The sequence below is a fragment of the Amblyraja radiata genome, chromosome 19, assembly GCF_010909765.2.
Source record: "Amblyraja radiata isolate CabotCenter1 chromosome 19, sAmbRad1.1.pri, whole genome shotgun sequence".
Taxonomy (NCBI): Eukaryota; Metazoa; Chordata; class Chondrichthyes; order Rajiformes; family Rajidae; genus Amblyraja; species Amblyraja radiata.
The window spans coordinates 38,599,489-38,618,977 of record NC_045974.1 but is presented as its reverse complement, the minus strand read 5'-3'; the positions used below and the strand labels follow the sequence as shown (position 1 = coordinate 38,618,977).

The 19,489-nt window shown below is 43.0% G+C and overlaps 1 protein-coding gene across 2 annotated transcripts in view; it reads left to right on the top strand.

The window, feature by feature from the left end:
* Nucleotides 1–19,489, top strand: part of cped1 (cadherin like and PC-esterase domain containing 1) — a 235,152-nt gene that overhangs the window by 12,495 nt on the left and 203,168 nt on the right. For both annotated transcript variants that reach the window (XM_033038290.1, XM_033038291.1), the window contains exon 2: nt 11,466–11,649. In XM_033038290.1, the coding sequence (XP_032894181.1) occupies nt 11,466–11,649 (184 nt within the window). The remainder of the gene's footprint in view (nt 1–11,465; nt 11,650–19,489) is intronic.

Below are 19,489 nucleotides of genomic sequence, written 5' to 3'. Positions count from 1 at the left end.
TATATGTGGGGGGTGAGGGAAACCGTTAATCTCTTCCCAGTACGGGGACCCGACTTTTTCCCTGTCGGGTCTCCGATGTCGTTGGGCCTAACATCGTGGAGCCGGCGGCAGCCTCCAACCGGGACCACACTGAGGGCTCCAGTCGCGGAGCCTGCGGACTCGCCATCGTGGAGCTGGCCGACTTCGGAGCGGGGAGAGCTGTAGTGGCGTGCGGCTGTGACCCGACTTCGGACCCTCGGAGACTCCGGCTGCAGGCCCGGTGGACAGGAACATCGGGAGCTCGCAGGTCCTTGGTGGGAGACCGCTTTTTGGAGCTCCCGCAACGGCAACTTCTCCCGCTGGAATCGCGGGGTTTAACATCGCCCGGCGTGGCTTAAACTGCCGTGGGACTTACCACAGTGAGGAGGTGTTGGAGATTCACTGTGATGGATGTTGGTGTAAACTCTGTTAAGTGTGGGGCTTGGGTTTTTTTTGTAATGTAAGACGAGAAAATACAATTTTGTTCAAACCAAGTTGTTTAAATGACAATAAAAGGCATTCTATTCTATTCTATTCTATTCTATTCTAGCGGCCTGTCTGATCACCTCTAGGTGCTGATGCTGCTAATTTACAGTCATATCAAAGTGCGTGTCATCGACACAGTGGAGTACAGCAGTGAGCAGCACTGGACTTCCTACCAGCAGACCTCCGTCGGTCAGAATTGGTCATAACATGTCCTCCACCCTGACCCTCAACACTGGTGCTCCTCACGATCCCCATGTGTGCTCAGTCCACTGCTTTACTCCCTGTACACCCATCACTGCGTAACCAGCAGAATGCTAAACAATCTTTGAGTTCACCGATGATATCACAGTCGATGGATCAACAGTAGCTTCGAGAGAGTACAGGAGAGAGATCGCAAACTTTGTGCCATGATGTTGGAACAAGCTCGCCCTTAACATCAGCAAGCTGGAAGATTTGATTGTTGACCTAAGGAAGTGAGGGGCGAACACAATCGTGTCTTCTTCAATGGGGCTGCTCTTGAGATGATCCACGCCTCAAATTCATATCGCCAGTGAATTAGCCTGGTTCCTTCACACCGATGCAGCAATGAAGAAAGCCAATCATGGTTTGAACTTACTTAGGCCTCTGAGAATATGTAGCCAGAAGCTGCCGAGAGTGGTGAACACAGCCCAGACCACCATAGGCTTGTCACTTCCTTCCGTATAGTCTATCTTCCTGGTGTGTTGCATCTGGGAGACTAGAAGTATTGTCAAGGATGCCTGCCACCCTGACCACTCCCTTTTCTCTCTTCCACCTTCTGAGGATTCAGGAGTTTGAATGCCTGAGCATCCAGACTTAATACAGCATCCATTCATCAAGCAGACTCCTGAACCAATCGGGTAGTTTTCACCTCTTCCCCAATAGTGCTGCCACATACTCTTACTTTTAATTCGATCTTATTTGGTTATTCCAGTATTGCACTTTAATTTTTTTTTGCACGACTTCAGATTGCAATGCAATCTTTGCACCATTTAGCTGTTTTACATTAGCCATTATTGTATGTATTGTTGCATTTGTAGTAGTGATTACATATGAGCTTCATGTAAACTAGGAATTTCATTGCACCCTGGTGTGTTTGACAATAAACTAATCTAATTTCCTCCTTGTAATTCCTTGTAAATGGATGTTCCCTGTGGTGAGAGGTTGTGCTCCCTGTTGTTTGCTGGCCTACTCGCAGTTGTTGTAATCCCTTGTAGACATCCTCTTGCCTCTCTCCAGTCATTGCATCATCAATTCACTAACAACACTACCTCTTCTATCCAATTGTATCCATTTGATTCGGCATCTGGCTCACCCCATGGCCCAGAATGTGACCCCTAAATGTGGATAGATGTGCAGCCAGAGCCTGGGGTTAGGACTGTGAGCCGAGTACGTGGCTGGAGTTGGGGTCAAGATGCACGTCCTTCATTCCTGCAAATGCAGGGATCCTGAAATGAAGGGAGTCTGAAGAAAGGTCTCGACCCGAAACGACACCCATTCCTTCTCTCTAGAGATGCTGCCTGTCCCGCTGAGTTACTCCAGCTTTTTGTGTCTATCTTCTGAAATGAACTCCCTTCTGAAGTTGTTTGAAGGTTTCAAGGTCAGTTTATTGTCACATGAACCAATTAAGGTACAGTGAAATTCGAATTAACCATACTGCCATACTAAAAAAAAGCAACAAGACACACAACTACATAAAGTTAACATAAACATCCACCACAGCGGATTCCCCACGTTCCTCACTGCCCTGGATGGCAATAAAGTCCAATCTCCTTCCTCTTTATTTTCCCGCGGTCGGGGCAGTCGAACCATCCACAGTCGCGCAGGCTCCCGCTGTTGGAGCTCCGAAGACGACCCCGACAGGGATCGCAAACTCCGAGATGGTAAGTCCGCAGGCTCCCGTGATGGATCTCCTGGTCGATCTCCAGCAAAGGCTGCCAACACCTCGATGTTAGGCCGCAGTGCGGACGGAGATACGATACGGAAAAAATTGCATCTCCGTCGAGGTGATTAGAAAAAAATTCCAACAACCCCTCCACCCCTCCCCACATAAAACAAGCTAAAGAACACCAAAAAAACATACATTTAACACATACAAAACAGATACAAAGAAGGAAAGGACAGACAGACTGTTGTTGAGGCAGCCATTGCTGGCGCCAGCTGGTGGAGAGCAATCTGGCATTCACAAGGTTGGTTGAAAAGTGTGTTATACCATGTAGTGTGGGGTGGCGGTGTGGGGGGGGGGGGGGGGGGGGGAGGTTTACGTGAAAAATAAGTGTTTGGATTTTTACAAGCCATTTTCACAAGTCTGGAAAATCTGCAGCCTGGCACCACCAAAGTCCCAGGGTGCCAGATTATTGGCGTTTTACAGTTGTAATGTTCTCCTGAAGGTGCTAATTTGAAAAGACATACGACCTACCAGGAGTGTACTTGGCCTTCTCTCAATAAATATTGACCAGGTTTTTACATGTATCATTAATGAAAGGGCAAGAATTTGTATAAAATGATCTCCCCTAATACCTAAATGACCAAGATGCAGTTAATGCTGAATTTGGGGAGTTCCAACACAAAAGTCACAGGTTTTATATACCAAATAGTCTTTGACCTTGATGTCTGTATCTTGGGTTATTTTTAATTTAATTGTATTCCCAAAATGGCTATGAATTCAGCTGCAGGAAAAATGTAAATGAATCTTGGAAATTATCCATTATTGCTGTTTTATAAATCTCAGTAGCAATTCAAATTAAATAATTAAGTGAAACATAGGGGAAAATTGTCCCTAATATTACAATATTACCTTCTGCTAGATTTCAATAATCAGATCATACTTTTAACACTTTTTCTCACAGAGAATGGTGAGTCTGTGGAATTCTCTGCCTCAGAGGGTGGTGGAGGTGGGTTCTCCGGACGCTTTCAAGAGAGAGCTAGATAGGGCTCTTAAAAATAGCAGAATCAGGGGATATGGGGAGAAGGCAGGAACGGGGCACTGATTGGGGATGATCACATTGAAGGGCCGAATGGCCTACTCCTGCACCTATTGTCTATTGTCTATATCTGCGCAAATTTAGAGCAGAATCTTGTGATTGCTTTTTGAGGGAGTTCAGTTCTGCAGAACAGGGTGATATGGTGGCGCAGTGGTAGAGTTCCTGCCTTGCAGCGCTTATAGCACCAGAGACCGGGGTTTGATCCCGATTATGGATGCTATCTGTACGGAATTTGTACATCCTCCCCGTGACTGAGTGTGTTTTCTCCGAGATCTTCGGTTTCCTCCCACACTCCAAATACGTACAGGTATGTAGGTTAATTGGCTTGGTGTGTGTGTAAATTGTCCCTGGTGTGTGCAGGATGGGTTTAAAAAAAAAAAAAAAAAAAATAATATTTTATTTTTTTAGACGTAAGTACAATCATATGCACCAAAGTGCCTAATATATATTTTCATAATACATTTTATGTACAGCTTCTTTGTTTTTTGTTATATTAAAGAAAGATTAGAATAAGAAAAAGAAATTAGATAGTAAAGGATAGAAAGACGTGAGATATATAGTGTGTGAAGAAAAAGAAAAAAGACGAATGAGTGAAGAAAGTTGAGAAAAAGAAAATAGAAAAAAGAGAATAAAACATTAAAAAAAATAAATTTAAAAAAAAGGTAAGGAGATCATTGTTTATAATCTTGACCAATCCTCGTCCAGTCCTGAAACAGTTATTTTTTACAATTGTGTTGCACCATATGATTCCAAACAGGATGGTGTTAATGTGCAGGGATCGCTGGTCAGTATGGACGGTGGGCCGGAGGGCCTATTTCCGCGCTGTATCACTAAATTAAACTAAACTAAGAGATGGATAAATATGTGCTTGAAAAAAATTAATGATTAGAGTTGTGTTCTATAAATAGCTCATTCTAAGCTTCCCCCAGGCTAGTTTCAGTCAATAAAATACTGTCAAGCACTTGCGAATCCAAACTTTATTTTGGAAAAACACAATAACAGTTCCCACTACTATACCTAACCACCGAGGGTTCGATCCTTGTATCTGCCAGCCTCGTGCAACCAGAGACACTCCAGAAGGTCACGCAGTCCTAAGCGTTCTCCCAGAAGAGGAGCGGCCTTTTATAGGTCCCCGAACCTTGAGGGGCCAAACCACATGGGGTGGTCTCTATACTGTCCAATAACAGATATCGATTAACACAGTACATGATAGACATTTCCCTAACCGAATAATACAGTGACTAATACAATGTATTTGACAAAGTGTCTAGATGCAAGATAACAGAGATGAATTATGCAACATGTGCCTAGATATTCAAGAAACCCAGACAAGGCTCAACACTTAACCCAATCAACATCTAGCAAAGTAAAGCTTTGCACCAATATTTACAATGCGTATGTCTAGTTTGCATTCACCCAATCCGTTCCATGCAATTTACATCTAATTGTCAGAATCTGCAGATGTTCCATTCTCTTCCTGCAACTCTTATCTGGGCTCTAGACCAAGTGGCACCATTCTGCAGCTTGCCCCATTTCTGCAGAAGGCACATTTAAATTGACCAAATGGCCTCGCAGTCCAGAAGCCTTTACTCAATTTTAGTGTCCTGGGATCTCCAATTAGGCCAGAAATAACAGTTCCACAAGATGTAAAACAAATTATACGGGTAGGAAAATTAATGTTGTAACTTAAATCAAATTCTGAGAAGAGGGTAATAAAAGAACATACTTTGAAACTAGTGAAAGAGAAATGTTAAATTTCTGTAACAATGAGTACAAGGAAATCTCTCTCCACTCTTGAGCATGTGAGGGTCATGGAACAGACACACGACAAATAGCAAATCATTTCGGAAAGTTGAATATAATTAAGCCTGCTCAACGTTGTTTTATGAAAGATAAATCCTGTTTGACAAATTTGCTCAAATTCCTTGAGGCTGCTACAGGGAGAGTTGATAGAGATCTTGTGGACATTTCCAAAAGGCATTTGACAAGGTGCCACATCGGAGGGTGGTGCATAAAATAAAAGCCCATGGTATCGGACACATTCCAGGTAGTCCTACTGTAACATGTATTTCCACAATGTGAACTGAATATAATCTGATTGATGAATCAGGAAACACTATTGTTTTTATAACCATTTCTATCGGGAACTAGACAGCCAGTTAATAGTCACTTTGGGAATTAACAAACAGACATTAGATCCAGGTTCAATCCTGACCTCGGGTTCTGTCTGTGTGGAGTTTGCATATTCTCTCTGTTATCACGTGGGTCTCCTCCCACATTACAAAGATGTAGATTAATTCGCTTCTGTAAATTTATCCTAGTGTGTAATAATAATAATAATAATAATAATAAATACTTTATTGATCCCCTCAGGGAAATTCAGATTCATGTAATGAGTGGATGCAAAAGTGGGATAAAATAAAATTGGTGATCGGATGGACTCAGTGGGCTGAAGGGCCTGTTTCCCTGCTGTATCTCCAACAAAATCTTCAAACACCAAGTTATATTGGAGGAAAAACAACTGTCCAGGGAAAAAAAACTGTTTCCATGTAAACGACCCACAGAAAGCAAAAACCATAATCTCTTAAGAACACAGTCTGTCAGTTTTATCAACAGTGGCTACTGCAATTGGCAAATAATAGCTGTTACTGACAATTGGGAAACAATGTAACATACAAGCTTTAGCATTTTTAGCTTGTAGTTACAAAATAAAATTCTAGATATTAAAAAGAAAGTCCTGCTAGCGACAGAAAAATGTAACTGCGAGTCTGAAACTTCCTCACCTCTTACCTCTTTGCCCTGTTGACATAATTGTTTTTATGGCATGATTTCCAGTAATGCGAGATTTCCTAGAAATACAGCTATTACCTTGCAGAAAAACAACCTGTATGTTAGAATGGATTGAAAACTGGCTGAATCATGGAAAGCTAAGTAGGAATGATTGTCCTTTTTCAGACAGGAAGGAGGTAACTAGTGAAGTACCACACGGTTCAATTATTGTCCTACAATTATTTTAATGAGCTGGAAGAAGGAACGTTATGTAAATCTTCCAAATGTGTTGATGCTACAAAAAATATATAAGAGGGCAAATTGGGATATGGATACTGTGACGGAGTATCGATACATTGTGCAGGTGGGCACGACTGCTAAATGCAGTTAATGTGGGACATGTGAAATTGTGCACTTGTGGGTAGGAGAAATCAAAAGGCGGGTTCATATGAAATGGAGATATGAGTGAATTTCACAGAGATCTACATGTTCTAGTTACCCGAATCACAAAAAGGTAACAGGTGGGTCCAAAAAGTGGCTCAGAAAAGCATTGCCGCCCACATTGCAAAGGGATTTGAGTTATTTTAGTTTAGTTTAGAGATACAGCGCGGAAACAGGCCCTTTCGGCCCACTGGGTCCATGTCAACCAGCGATCCCTGCACATTAACACTATCCTATACCCATTTTTACATTTACCAAGCCAATTAACCTACAAACCTGTATGTCTTTGGAGTGTGGGAGGAAACCAAAGATCTCGGAGAAAACCCACGTAGGTCATGGGGAGAACGTACAAACTCCTTACAGACAGCACCCGTAGTCAGGATCGAACCCGCGTCTCCGGCGCTGCATTCGCTGTAAGGCAGCAACTCTACAGCTGCGCCACTGTGCCGCACATATATATATTATAAACTAGACTAAGTGGGACCCGTTGGGTCCCAGCATCACAACGGAGGGCTGGTCCCCCAACACAATATTCCACCTCTCCACCAATTCCAATATTGGTGGCCAGTGCGGGGGGCTTTCTGGAGAGCTAGAATGGGTGTTGCAGGCTGAAGGGACTGGTTTCCAGAGGGCGAGTATGGACATTGTGGGCTGAATGGATTCTTGGGCTGGCGGCTAAGTCACTCAAGCCTGTTGTGCTGGCAGCTCACTCACTCACGGCTGGTGGGCTGGCAGTTGACACGGCTAATCCTTGAAATTCCTTTTCAAGCAGGGTGCAAAGCCACCAAATTCAAGTGCAGTTTCATACCATTTCAAGCAGGGTGCAAGGCCACTAAAGACAGCGAGTCGTGACCTCTCCCTCCTCCATCTTGCAGAGACTGAGCCACGCCCACACTTCCGGGTTTTATAGTCCTTCCCCCTCCCACCAGAAGGGGTGTGGCCTTCACAGAGTGATTGACAGGAGAGAGAATCTCAACATTTTCTAAACACTAATAACTCTTTTATTTTTCATCGATGGGAAAAATCCTCGGCATCTGATGAGCAGAGGGGGACTGAGTAAGATAGCCAACAATCACAGCCATACGTGGTAGAGTTTTTTCTAAAATCAATATAAAGGGCAAACAGGAAGTGGTCAAGATTAGACTTTTAATTATATCGAAGGCAAGGCAACTTTAATTAGGCATTTCCAAACCAAAGGCAACACAGCTTTAGCATTTCCAAACCAAAGGTAACACAACTTTAGCATTTCCAAATTACATTTTCAACCCACATTAAGGGCACTGACAGGTCAGTAAAACCACTCACAGTTTAGTAGACATGTGTTCAGTGTTATTCACAGCTCAGACTGAGAGACATGACTCTCTCGCTCCCCCATCTTGCAGAAACTGACTGAGGCACTCAACACTTCATAGAAACATAGAAAACCTCCGGGTTTTATAGTCACTCCGGAAGGGACGTGGCCTTCAGGAGAGAGAATCTCAATATTTTTTAAACACTAATAACTCTTATATTTAATCGATGGGAAAAATTATCGTGTCCTGCGCAGCGGAGGGGGACTCTGAGTAAGATGGCCAAAACTCACAGCCGTAAGTGGCAGCATTTTTTATAAAATCAATATACAGAACAACAGGAAGCGGTCAAGATCAGACTTTTAGTAATATAGATAGAGAGGCTTTTTTGCAATCTTACAGGATGTTGGTGAGGCCTCTGGAATATTGCATTTTGTTTTGGTCCCCTAACCAGAAAATAATATTATCATTGGCATCAATATAAAGGGATTAGCCAGGCTAATTCCTCGGATGAGAGGGTTGTCATACAAAAAACGACGAAATACTTTTGATCTATATTCCTTGTGGTTTTGAAGAAGGAGGGGAGACCTTTATCAAACATGTAGTATCCTAGAGAATCTTTCACTAGTGGGAGAGTAGAGAAGAACGCATAACTACAAGATAAGTTATCGGTCATTTAAAACTGATGTGCGTAGAAGTTTTTTCTCACAGAGAATGGTGAATCAGCAAGAAAAAGGTGATTGTGATTGACTCCAGGAACAAAGCGGTACACACACCAAGTCTACATCGATGGCACTGAAGTAGAAATGGTTGAAAGCTACAAATTTCTCGGATTAAATATCATCAACAATTTGTCCTGGACCAGCCACATGGAAGCTGTAGCCAAGAGAGCACACCAATGGCTCTACTTCCCTTGGAGGCCTTGGAATCTCGGCATGCTCCCAACAACCTTCAACTTTTACAGATGTGGCATAGAAAGCATTTTATCAGGATGCATCGCAGCTTGGTTTGGGAACAGCTCCAACCAAGACCACAAAAAAATTGCAGAGTTGTAGACATAGCCCAGACAATCACACAAACCAACCTCCGTTCCATTGATTCCATTTACATGCTGCCTCGGCAAGACCGCCTTCATAATCAAAGATCAGTCTTGCCCATGTCACTCCCTCCTCCCCTCCCATCAGGCAAGAGGTTTTAAAGCACATACAGTACCTCCAGATTCAGGAACAGTTTCCTCCCAGCAGTTATCAGGCAATTGAATGGTCCTCAGACTGTGGTTCTGAGATCGCATCCACTTCATTGGAGACCTGTAAACTATCTTGAATCAAATAACAATGCTATATCTTTGCACTCTTTATCTGTGCCCTGTGGACGGCTTGATTGTATTCATGTTTAAAAAAGACTGCAGATGCTAGAAAAATCAAAGGTAGACAAAAAATGGTGGAGAAACTCAGAGGGTGAGGCAGCATCTATGGAGAGAAGGATTTGGCGACATTTCAGGTCTGAAGAAGGGTCTCGACCCGAAACGTCGCCAATTCCTTCTCTCCATAGGTGCTGCCTCACCCGCTGAGTTTCTCCACCATTTTTTGTCTACCTTTGATTGTATTCATGTCTAGTCTTTTTGACTGGATAGCATGAAAACACTAGCTTTTCACTGTACAGAAATACCGTGACAATAATAACAATCTAAACTGAACTGGTGTGGAATTTTCCTCCCTGGTGGGTGATAGAACCAGGATTGTTAGAAGTATTTAAAGTGGAGGTGGGCACATATTTAGTTGATTAATGAATACAGGAGTATGGGGAAATGGCACAGATGAGAAGCTAAGGCCAGCAGAGATGAGCCACGGCAATGTTAAATGACAGGGAAAGCTTGGTGGAGCTCATGGCCGAGTCCAGCAACATTCTTGTATTCTTGTGTCCCTTGTTTGAACATATGGGGAAGACAAATGCCAGAAATGTCGGGTCTCCGATGTCATTGGGCCTAACATCGTGGAGCCGGCGGCGGCCTCCAACCGGAACCAACCTGAGGGCTCCAGTCACGGAGCCTGTGGACTCGCCATCGCGGGGCTGGCCGACTTTGGAGCGGGGAGAGCTGTGGTGGCACACGGCTGCAGCCCGACCTCGGAGCTTTGGAGGCTCCGGCCGCAGGCCCGGTCGACAGGAACATCGGGAGCTCGCAGGTCCCTGGTGGAGACCGCATTTTCGGAGCTCCCGCAATGGCAATGGCCGGAATCGCGGGGTTTAAATGACTCGGAGCGGGGCCTAGCATCGCTCGGCGCAGCTTAAACGGCCGCAGGACTTACCATCGCCCGCCGGGGGCTTTATCATCGTGAGCCCCAGTCACCTCGACGCTGCAGTTGGACTGCTGGACCGCGGGAGAAGAACAAAGGGAAGAGATAAGACTTTTTCCTTCCATCACAGTGAGGAGGTGTTGGCGATTCACTGTGATGGATGTTTGTGTAAATTGTGTTAAGTGTGTGTCTTGGGTTTTTTTCTTTGTAATGTCATTACTGCAGGAATTAAATTTCATTCAAACTTTGTCTGTTTGAATGACAATAAAAGGTATTCTATTCTATTCTCTTAAACAAAACGTGAATTAAAAGTGTGTTAGGTTATTGATGGGAATAACATCCAGGAAGATCAGCTCGACTTGTACCAAACACCTGAACGTGTCAGATTATTGGCATATTATATTTTATTTTTCATTTTACGTGACGTTAAAGCTTATTTTAATCTTTCATGTTTTAATTTTAATTTTGTATATTTTTGATATCTATAAAATGTTTTTAATATTAGCTAAAACTGGTGTTTTTTCCATCCTATCTGTAAACATCTTTTTTGAGATTAGTTGCATAGGGAGTTTAATGCAAGCACTGTTACTGGGTACAGGAATTGCCTGATGGACAATGCACAGAGATGACTAGGAGGAATCACAGAGGGGTTGCGGAGATAGAATTTGTGATAGGGCCAGTGTATGCCTGGTACAGGGATTGTTCGACGTACCCTGCTAAAGAAGCAGGCAGAGCTGGGGCCCATGCGAGTGGATTTGGAGGAAGCGGGAGGAGTCGAAGGAGAAGTTGTTAAGAGTAAGGACCAGCTCTGCGAGGCGGAGGAGAGTGTTAGTAGAAGGAAATTGGCTGGTACTGCTGTCAAAGTTGTGGAGATAGGCCTTTGTGTGGAGATTTCTTCGTCAATGTTCTTGTTATTGATAAGAAAATAACAATGGTGTAAGACTTTATATCTTTATTTTGCATTCTATGGAGAGAGGGTGACAGTTAACTCCATCTTCAAGATTGCTCATTTTAGATTTTAATATGAAAATCTCATTAAACTGTAGTTTCATATTCAAATTGCATTTTGTAAACAACATACAATGAATCATTTTGAAGAATATCGTTTGGAGACTTTTGGCTAAAATCTAAAATAATAATCTGAATTACTATTTAATTTTTCACAGAATGAACCCACAAAATCTAATGCCTTCAGCAATCGCAAGAAAACTGTTGTCCTAGGAGGATATAATTCCATTAGTTCATCTGACCTTCGATTATATCGGCAAATCTTTGCACAATACGGTTATGAACTTGTCCTATCGCCACAAGTTGGAGGTTCCAGCTACAATGGAGTATATAAAGATATTGGTAAGAAAATGGTTACTTTACTGCTGCGTTTTTTGCAATTTCTCAGTCTGCCTCTTGCAACGATTGTCTGAAGTCTATTTTTAAACGTTGAAAGGTCTTGTGCCCTTCTCTGTGATCCTACGACTCAGAAGCCAGCTGGAGGGAGCAAAGTTCATAACTCCATATGCTCTGACAGCAATACCACTCCATGTGCAGTCATCTCCCAGACGTTGTACTGAGCGAAGTCAGAGGGAAGGTCTATATTTACACTCCTGAAACCTAACAGTTTTCACTGTTGCAGATGCATTACCATGTGCATGGAAAGGGAGTCAGAAGACTTTTAATACTGGAAGTTTGCATCTGTGAAATTGAGCATTTGAATGACCAAAAGAGGAAATGAACTGTAGGTCTTATGTTGCAGCAGCCACAGAAATAACATCAAGATGCTTTTACAGTTGCTTTCTCTTTGCTGTGAGGTTTAGTTTAGTTTAGAGATACAGCGCTGAAACAGGCCATTCAGCTCATCGAGTCCGCACAAACCAGTGATCCCCGCACACTAACCCTAGTTCTACACACGCTAGGGGCAATTTACATTGATACCAAGCTAATTAGTCTACAACTCTGTACATCTTTGGAGTGTGGGAGAAAACCGGAGATCCCCGTGAAAACATTAAAAACTCTATCAGACAGCACCCGTAGTCAGGATCGAACCTGGGTCTCTGCCACTGTAAGGCAGCAACTCTAAATCCATTCTGTTTCCGCATGTTTACTATGCTTGGGGCAGGGTTGGAATTGAGAAGTGAAGCTAATTGCAAGAAGGATTGCAGCCCAATTAGTTTCTGGCACAGTAGCAGGAATCCTGGTTGACTATCCTTTCTATCAGGTCTTCAGCTTCCTGTTCCACATAATTCTTTCAATGATTAAGCAGTTTATTCTATTCTCAGTGAGGATCCAGGTGGTGGGGTAATGTTTGAACAGTCTAAGTTTCAGTAAAAGACTTGCCCCTTGCAACGAAATGCATAATCCCCTCCATCGCAGTACGGTAGTACCATGCTGTGACACCAACCATTGCTATAATAGATGGCCTTTGACAGGGCGTTTAACTAAACCATATCCCATCATCAACATGGGTATAAGATCTAGGTATTCTTTAATACCCTGACCGCATTAAGTCCCTCTACCACCCACAAAACCAAAGTTAGGAATGTGGTAAGGTAGTTGTCATATCAAAATGAGGTCAGCTGCACCAACTAGTTCACTATCATCATGGGTTAACGTACATTTGATCAGGACTCCATGCTCACCACCGCCTTCATCAGTGTTTGGTAGTTGCAGAATTTGTGGGATACACAGGAACAACATACCAAACATCACGGATTCACAAGCCCTAATATGTAGCGGGGGGAAAACAACAAGGTCTTGCAAATCAACAGCAAGTTTGTTTACAAATCAAATACCATTCTGACATTCTCATTTCTTGATCTTCATCATTGGACCTCACCACTACAAGTACTATTGTGATTCCAACTGTGGTATTGCCATCTTTTCATATGGTTTAGTTTAGTTCAGTTTAGAGATATAGCACGGAAACAGGCCCTTCGGCCCACTGAGTCCGTCAACCAGAGATCTCCGCACACTTACACACCGCACACTTACATTATTTGAGAAGGTCCCACAAAGGAGATTAGTGGGCAAAATTAGAGAACATGGTATTGGGGGTAGGGTGCTAACATGGATAGAAAATTGGTTGGCAGACAGGAAACAAAGGGTAGGAATTAATGGGTCCCTTTCAGAATGGCAGGCAGTGACTAATGGGGTACTGCAAGGCTCGGTGCTGGGACTGCAGCTATTTACAAATATATATTAATGATTTAGATGAAGGGATTAAAAATAATACCAGCAAATTTGCAGATGACACAAAGCTGGGTGGCTGTGTGAACTGTGAGGAGGATGCTATGAGCATCGCGGGGCTGGGGCTGCGGGCGTCCGGCCGCGGGCGGCGCTGGATTTGGAGCGCCGCAGAGCCAGGTTTCGAGTTCGCTGGGGTCGGAGCTACAACCGGCGCGGCCTGAGGACTACGAGTGCCCCGGTCCCCAGGGAGGAGGCAGCCGCTCCAGACTTCTCCAAGCCGCTGAGGAATGTTTCACCCGACGCCGAAGTTCCATCTTCACGGCAAGAGGGCTCTGAAAATCATCGGACTGGCTGCAAGGCCACAAATGGGCCCCGACCTCAGGTGTTTCACAGAGGAAGAGGACTTAACTTTCTGGTGCCTTTCCCCACAGTGGAAAGTTTTGATTCTGCTGTGGGGGGACGTTTGTGTTGAACTCTAAAATGTGTTGTGTCCATTTAATACATTTTTTTTAAACCTTTTTCTATGGTTTGTAATGGAACTTATTATTTAATTTATGTAAAGCACTTTGCTGTTATGTTGTCTGTTTATGATGTCTTGTTTATTCTTCTGTACAGCACTTTGGTCAACATTGGTTGTTTTAAAGTGCTTAACAAATAAAGTTGGATTGGATTGGATGAGGATGCAGGGTGAATTGGACAGGTTGGGTGAGTGGGCAGATGCATGGCAGATGAAGTTTAATGTGAATACATGTGAGGTTATCCACTTTGGTAGCAAAAACAGCAAGGCAGATTATTATCTAAATGGTGTCCAGTTGGGAAGAGGGGAAGTACAACAGGATCTGGTGGTCCTTGTTCATCAGTCACTGAAAGTGAGCATGCAGGTACAGCAGGCAGTGAAAAAATTGAATGGCATGTTGGCCTTCATAACAAGAGGAGTTGAGTATAGGAGCAAAGAGGTCCTCCTACAGTTGTACAGGGACCTGGTGAGACCACATCTGGAGTATTGTGTGCAGTTTTTGTCTCCAAACTTGAGGAAGGACATTCTTGCTATTGAGGGACAGCGTAGGTTCACAAGGTTAATTGGCGGGACTGTCATATGTTGATAGATTGGAGTAGCTGAGTTTGTATACTCTTGAATTTAGAACGATGAGAATGAATCTTATTGAAACGTATAAAATTATTAAAGGTTTGGACATGCTAGAGGCAGGAAATGTGTTCCCAATGTTGGGGGAGTCCAGAAACAGGGGCCATAGTTTAAGTATAAGTGGTAAGCCATTTAGAACGGAGATGAGGAAAAACTTTTTCACACAGAGAGTTGGGAGTGTATGGAATTCTCTGCCTCAGAGGGCGGTTGGGGCTGGTTCTCTGAATGCTTTCAAGAGAGAGCTTGATAGGGCTCTTGAAAATAGCGGAGTCGGGGGATATGGGGAGAAGGTAGGAACGGGGTACTGATTGGGGATGATCAGCCATGATCACATTGAATGGCGTTGCTGGATCGAAGGGCCGAATGGCCTACTCCTGCACCAATGGTCTATTGTCTATCCTACACACACTAGGGGCACTTTACAATTTATAGCAGCCAATTAACCTACAAACATGCACATCTTTGGAGTGTGGGAGGAAACCTGAGCACCTGTAGAAAACCCATGCAGGTCACGAGGGTAATGTACAAACTCTGTACAGACAGCACCCGTAGTTAGGATCGAACCTGGGTCACCGGCAATGTGCGGCAGCAACTCTACAACTGCTCCACTGTGCTGCAAAATTTTAAAAAAGTTGGATAAATATTTGAAGGAAAAATAATAAAGGATTATGGGGATAGTGAATGTGGCCAACTGGATTATTCTTCAGGAAAACGAGCATGAACATAATGATTTTTTTACAATTTCGTTGTACATGGTTCATGTTACAATGACAATAAAGAAACTATTCTACTATTCTTCGATTTGAATAATCTCCTATTATGCTATTTGATTCAATGATAAATATGGCCTTTGATGCAAATGCTATTCAAAACAAAGGGCAGAAATTTGTTTTGGGTGGTTCGTGTTAAACGAAGGATTGAGCAATTGTGTTCACAATTCAGCTCCATTGTCCATTGTGAAAAGTAAATACAACTGGCAGCTAATCCTATGTACATATTTCTTAGTGACCAAAGATCAATTTTCACCCGAAATTATTCTAAAAACTGATGCACGTTTATTTCTTTTAACATTGCATCCATATTCTGGCATCTCAATTGGATGTTTCGAGTTTTGCTCAAGAACTCATTTTGCAGACTCATTTTATGAGTTATTTTATCGTTAAAACATTTCACCTACAGTTACATAGTGTTAAAGATAAAGGTCAGGGGTACGAATTTTTCTGTGACTATTTTATTTCTATTTTATTATTTTGCTGTATCAAGTATTAGAACATAGAAGACTATGGCGGCACAGTGGCACAGTGTTAGAGTTGCTGCCTTACAGCGCCAGAGACCCGTGTTCGATCCTGGCTGCGGGTGGTGTCTGTATGGAGTTTGTACGTTCTCCCTGTGACCGTATGGGTTTCCCCCCAGGTGCTCCAGTTTCTTTCCACACACCAAAGACGTGCAGATTTGTAGGTTAATTGGCTTCTGTAAATGGTCCTTAGTATGTAGGATAAAACTAGTGTATGGGTGATTGCAGGTCCTGTGCTGTACTCGTCTATATCCTATGGTCCATTTGGTAAAACCTTCAAGAAATGGAAAAGACATGTTCATTAGAATATACTTGCCTACCTGTCATCCTTTCAAAATTGCAACATGAAATTGGCTTATGTTGCTAGTTTGATCTGCAGCACCATTTTCAAGGAGCATTTTTGATCTGGAAGGAAATTCAACATCTGGATGAACTTCCGACAATGTGGACATGATATGCATTTGCAAATAAAATATTATTCTCATAAGTTCACATGTGACAGGAGCAGAATTAGGCCATTCAGCCCATCGAGTCTACTCCACCATTCGATCCTGGCTGATCTATCTTTCCCTCTCAACTCCATTCTCCTGCTTCTCCCCATAACCCCAGACAAATGGAAGGGAAGGATTCAAGTTGAGAAACACGATGGCGCCAAAGCAAGGCAACTCTCTGCGTGTTGGTCCCAGAAGTGGATCTGTAATCACGCATTACAATTGCTGCAAATGTTACGGTGATTCTGCGCAGTTAAGAATACATTTATTGTGACCTTTATCTCAAACATGCTGGGATGATTGTCAATGTTAAAGATTCTACATAGTCACGTAGTGGTGATTGATTATAAGTGTTAATCATGCTTATTCAATGCACTCTTATGCAAGTGTACTTGGAGAGGCCTGAAAACTGCTATTTCACCAGCCCCCAAACAAGGTACTGATCTGTGGCATTGCATTTACTTGATCAGGTTTTTATAGCATTGATGCTCCAAAGTGTGTATCAGTTCATAGCTGAACCCTTTCAGAAGTGTGGTCTTGCTGTTCTACCTTTATGCTCTCAATGTTTAACCATCTGCTTTCTGAAAAGCGTTCAAAGTACAAAATGTCTTACCATGTGGTAGTTCAAATAGAATCGATCAAAGTAGTCAAGAGAAAATGAGAGGAATACTCGAAACCCAACTTAAAAGTGGAAAATGTCTGTGGTCATGTGAAACGATGGGATATTGAATTAGATGCGTTAGTTGCAGTAAGCTGCAGGCAATGATAAGCGGCATGATGAGCTGAATTATTTTCTACTTCTGTCTTTTTCTATGCTTTTTGCTATAAATGGCCAAAAATATTGTTGATTGTGCTTGCCCTGTTGTATTTCAGAGAATAATGTGTGTTTTGTGCATTGCACTCTCTGCACTTGAAGTTTGTGTTGGCATAATGAATAATATCTTTCACATTACATATTTTATTTTGAATCCGTTGCTGTGGTTACATCTATCCCAAAGGCCACATTTTCTTACAGCACCCAGCCCATCTGCAAAGTTCAGAAATGTTTATTGGCTGCAGGCTAGATTCCCCACAGCGGTTGAAGCAACATATAAAACTATAAATACTCAAATACCATGACTTAAAAAATAGTTTTGTTACCCTGCTAAGTAAGCAAGCACTTGCATTTTAATATTGCACCCAGAAGATAAAAGGAAGTGTGGGTAAAGATGCAGACAGTCTGACGACAGAATGCCTTTGTAATCACAGGACTATAAACTATGTTCAAAATGTCATGGTTTTTCTTTTCAGCCTGAAGCAATGAACTAGTGTAGAAAGTGAATGCCAGTTAAAACATATTTCAGCAGCAAATACGCAGTTGTTTTATGAAATGTAAATATTTTCAAATGATCCAGAAAATATCATGCAGCTTGCAACTGAGGTTTGACTAGAAAGGGGAGGTGGCTAACAGAGGAAGCTATGATTCATTTTGTTTGGAGCACCTGAAATGTGTCTGTTATATGGAGGGGCATGGGATAGACTGGGACTCTTCTCCCTGAAGCGCAGGAGGCTAAATGATGACCTTAAAGAAGTTTATAGAATCATGAGTGGCGTGGCCACAGTCTATTCCCCAGGGCAGGAGAGACTAAAGCTGGAGGACATAGGTTTAAGTTGAGAGGGGAAAGATTTAAAAGGGATCTGAAGTTCAACTTTTTCACATAGAGGATGGTGCATATGTGGAACGAGCTGCCAGAGGAAGTGGAAACAATGAAACATTTAAAAGACACAAGGACAGATACATGGATGTATTTTTCATGATATGGACCAGTCACAGGCAAGTAGGTTAGGCAATTTGGTCAACATGGATGAGTTGGGCTGAAGGGCTTGTTTCCATGCTGTATTGCTCTACAACTCTATATCTCCAATCCAATCTGGGAGCTAAATGATTGTAGATTTTGAGATGAAAATTTCTTCCATAGATTTGAAAAATTAATGGTTCACAATGCAGAACAAGATGAGGAATCACACCTGTATCCATGCAGATTTTTCCAGTTAAATTATTAATGGGAGGAGCTTCATTACCAAAGGTAAATATAATGTCTAAATAGTCTAAGGTGAATGGGGAAGCAATGGTCAGTTTACAGAAGGCTGTAGAGGCCAAGTCAATGGAAATTCTTAAGGCAGAGATAGATAGATTCTTGATTAATACGGGTGTCTGAGGTTATGGGGAGAAGGCAGGAGAATGGGGTTAGGAAGGAGAGATAAATCAGCCATGATTGAATGGTGGAGTGGACATGATGGGTTGAATGGCCTAATGCTGCTCCTATCACTTTATGAACTTATTACTCCTTCCTTTCTAATTCTGCGTAATTATTCTGAAGATAGACACAAAATGCTGGAGTAACTGAGCGGGTCAGGCAGCATCTCTGGAGAGACGGAATAGGTGACATTTCAGGTCGGAACCCTTCTTCAGACTGAAAGATAGAGAAGGCCAGAACAGAACGGGGAATGCCACAGATGACCTCAGAAAGGGTGGAATCCATAATGGGCCATACTGGCTGGGGAAGATGCGCTAACAACAGGGATACAAGGATGTGAACAGTGGAACTGGAAGGACAACTAGTGAGGGGAGAGGGGTGGGGGAGAAGGAATGGAGGAGTTACTTGCTGCAGCTGAAAGGATGTTGGGGTCCCTGGATGAAGTTGAGCAAGGAGGTATAAGGACAGATGTTACTTCTTCTACGGTTGCAGGGGAAAGTTCCTGGGCAAACGGTGGTTTGGGTGGGAAGGGATGAATGAACCAGGGAGTTGCGCAGGGACTGGTCTCTGTGGAAAGCGGAAAGGGGTGGAGATGGGAAGATGGGACTAGTGGTGGGATCCCGTTGGAGGTGGTGAAAATGTCGGAGGATGATGTGTTGTATGTGGCGGCTGATGGGGTGAAGGTGAGGGCTGGGGGGGACTCTGTTCCCGTTACAACTGGGGGGGAGGCGGAGCAAGAGTGGAACTATGGGATACAGAGGAGACACGTATGATGGCCTCATCTATGATAGAAGGGGGGAATCCCCATTCCCTAAAGGATGGGAACATCTTGGATGTCCTTGTA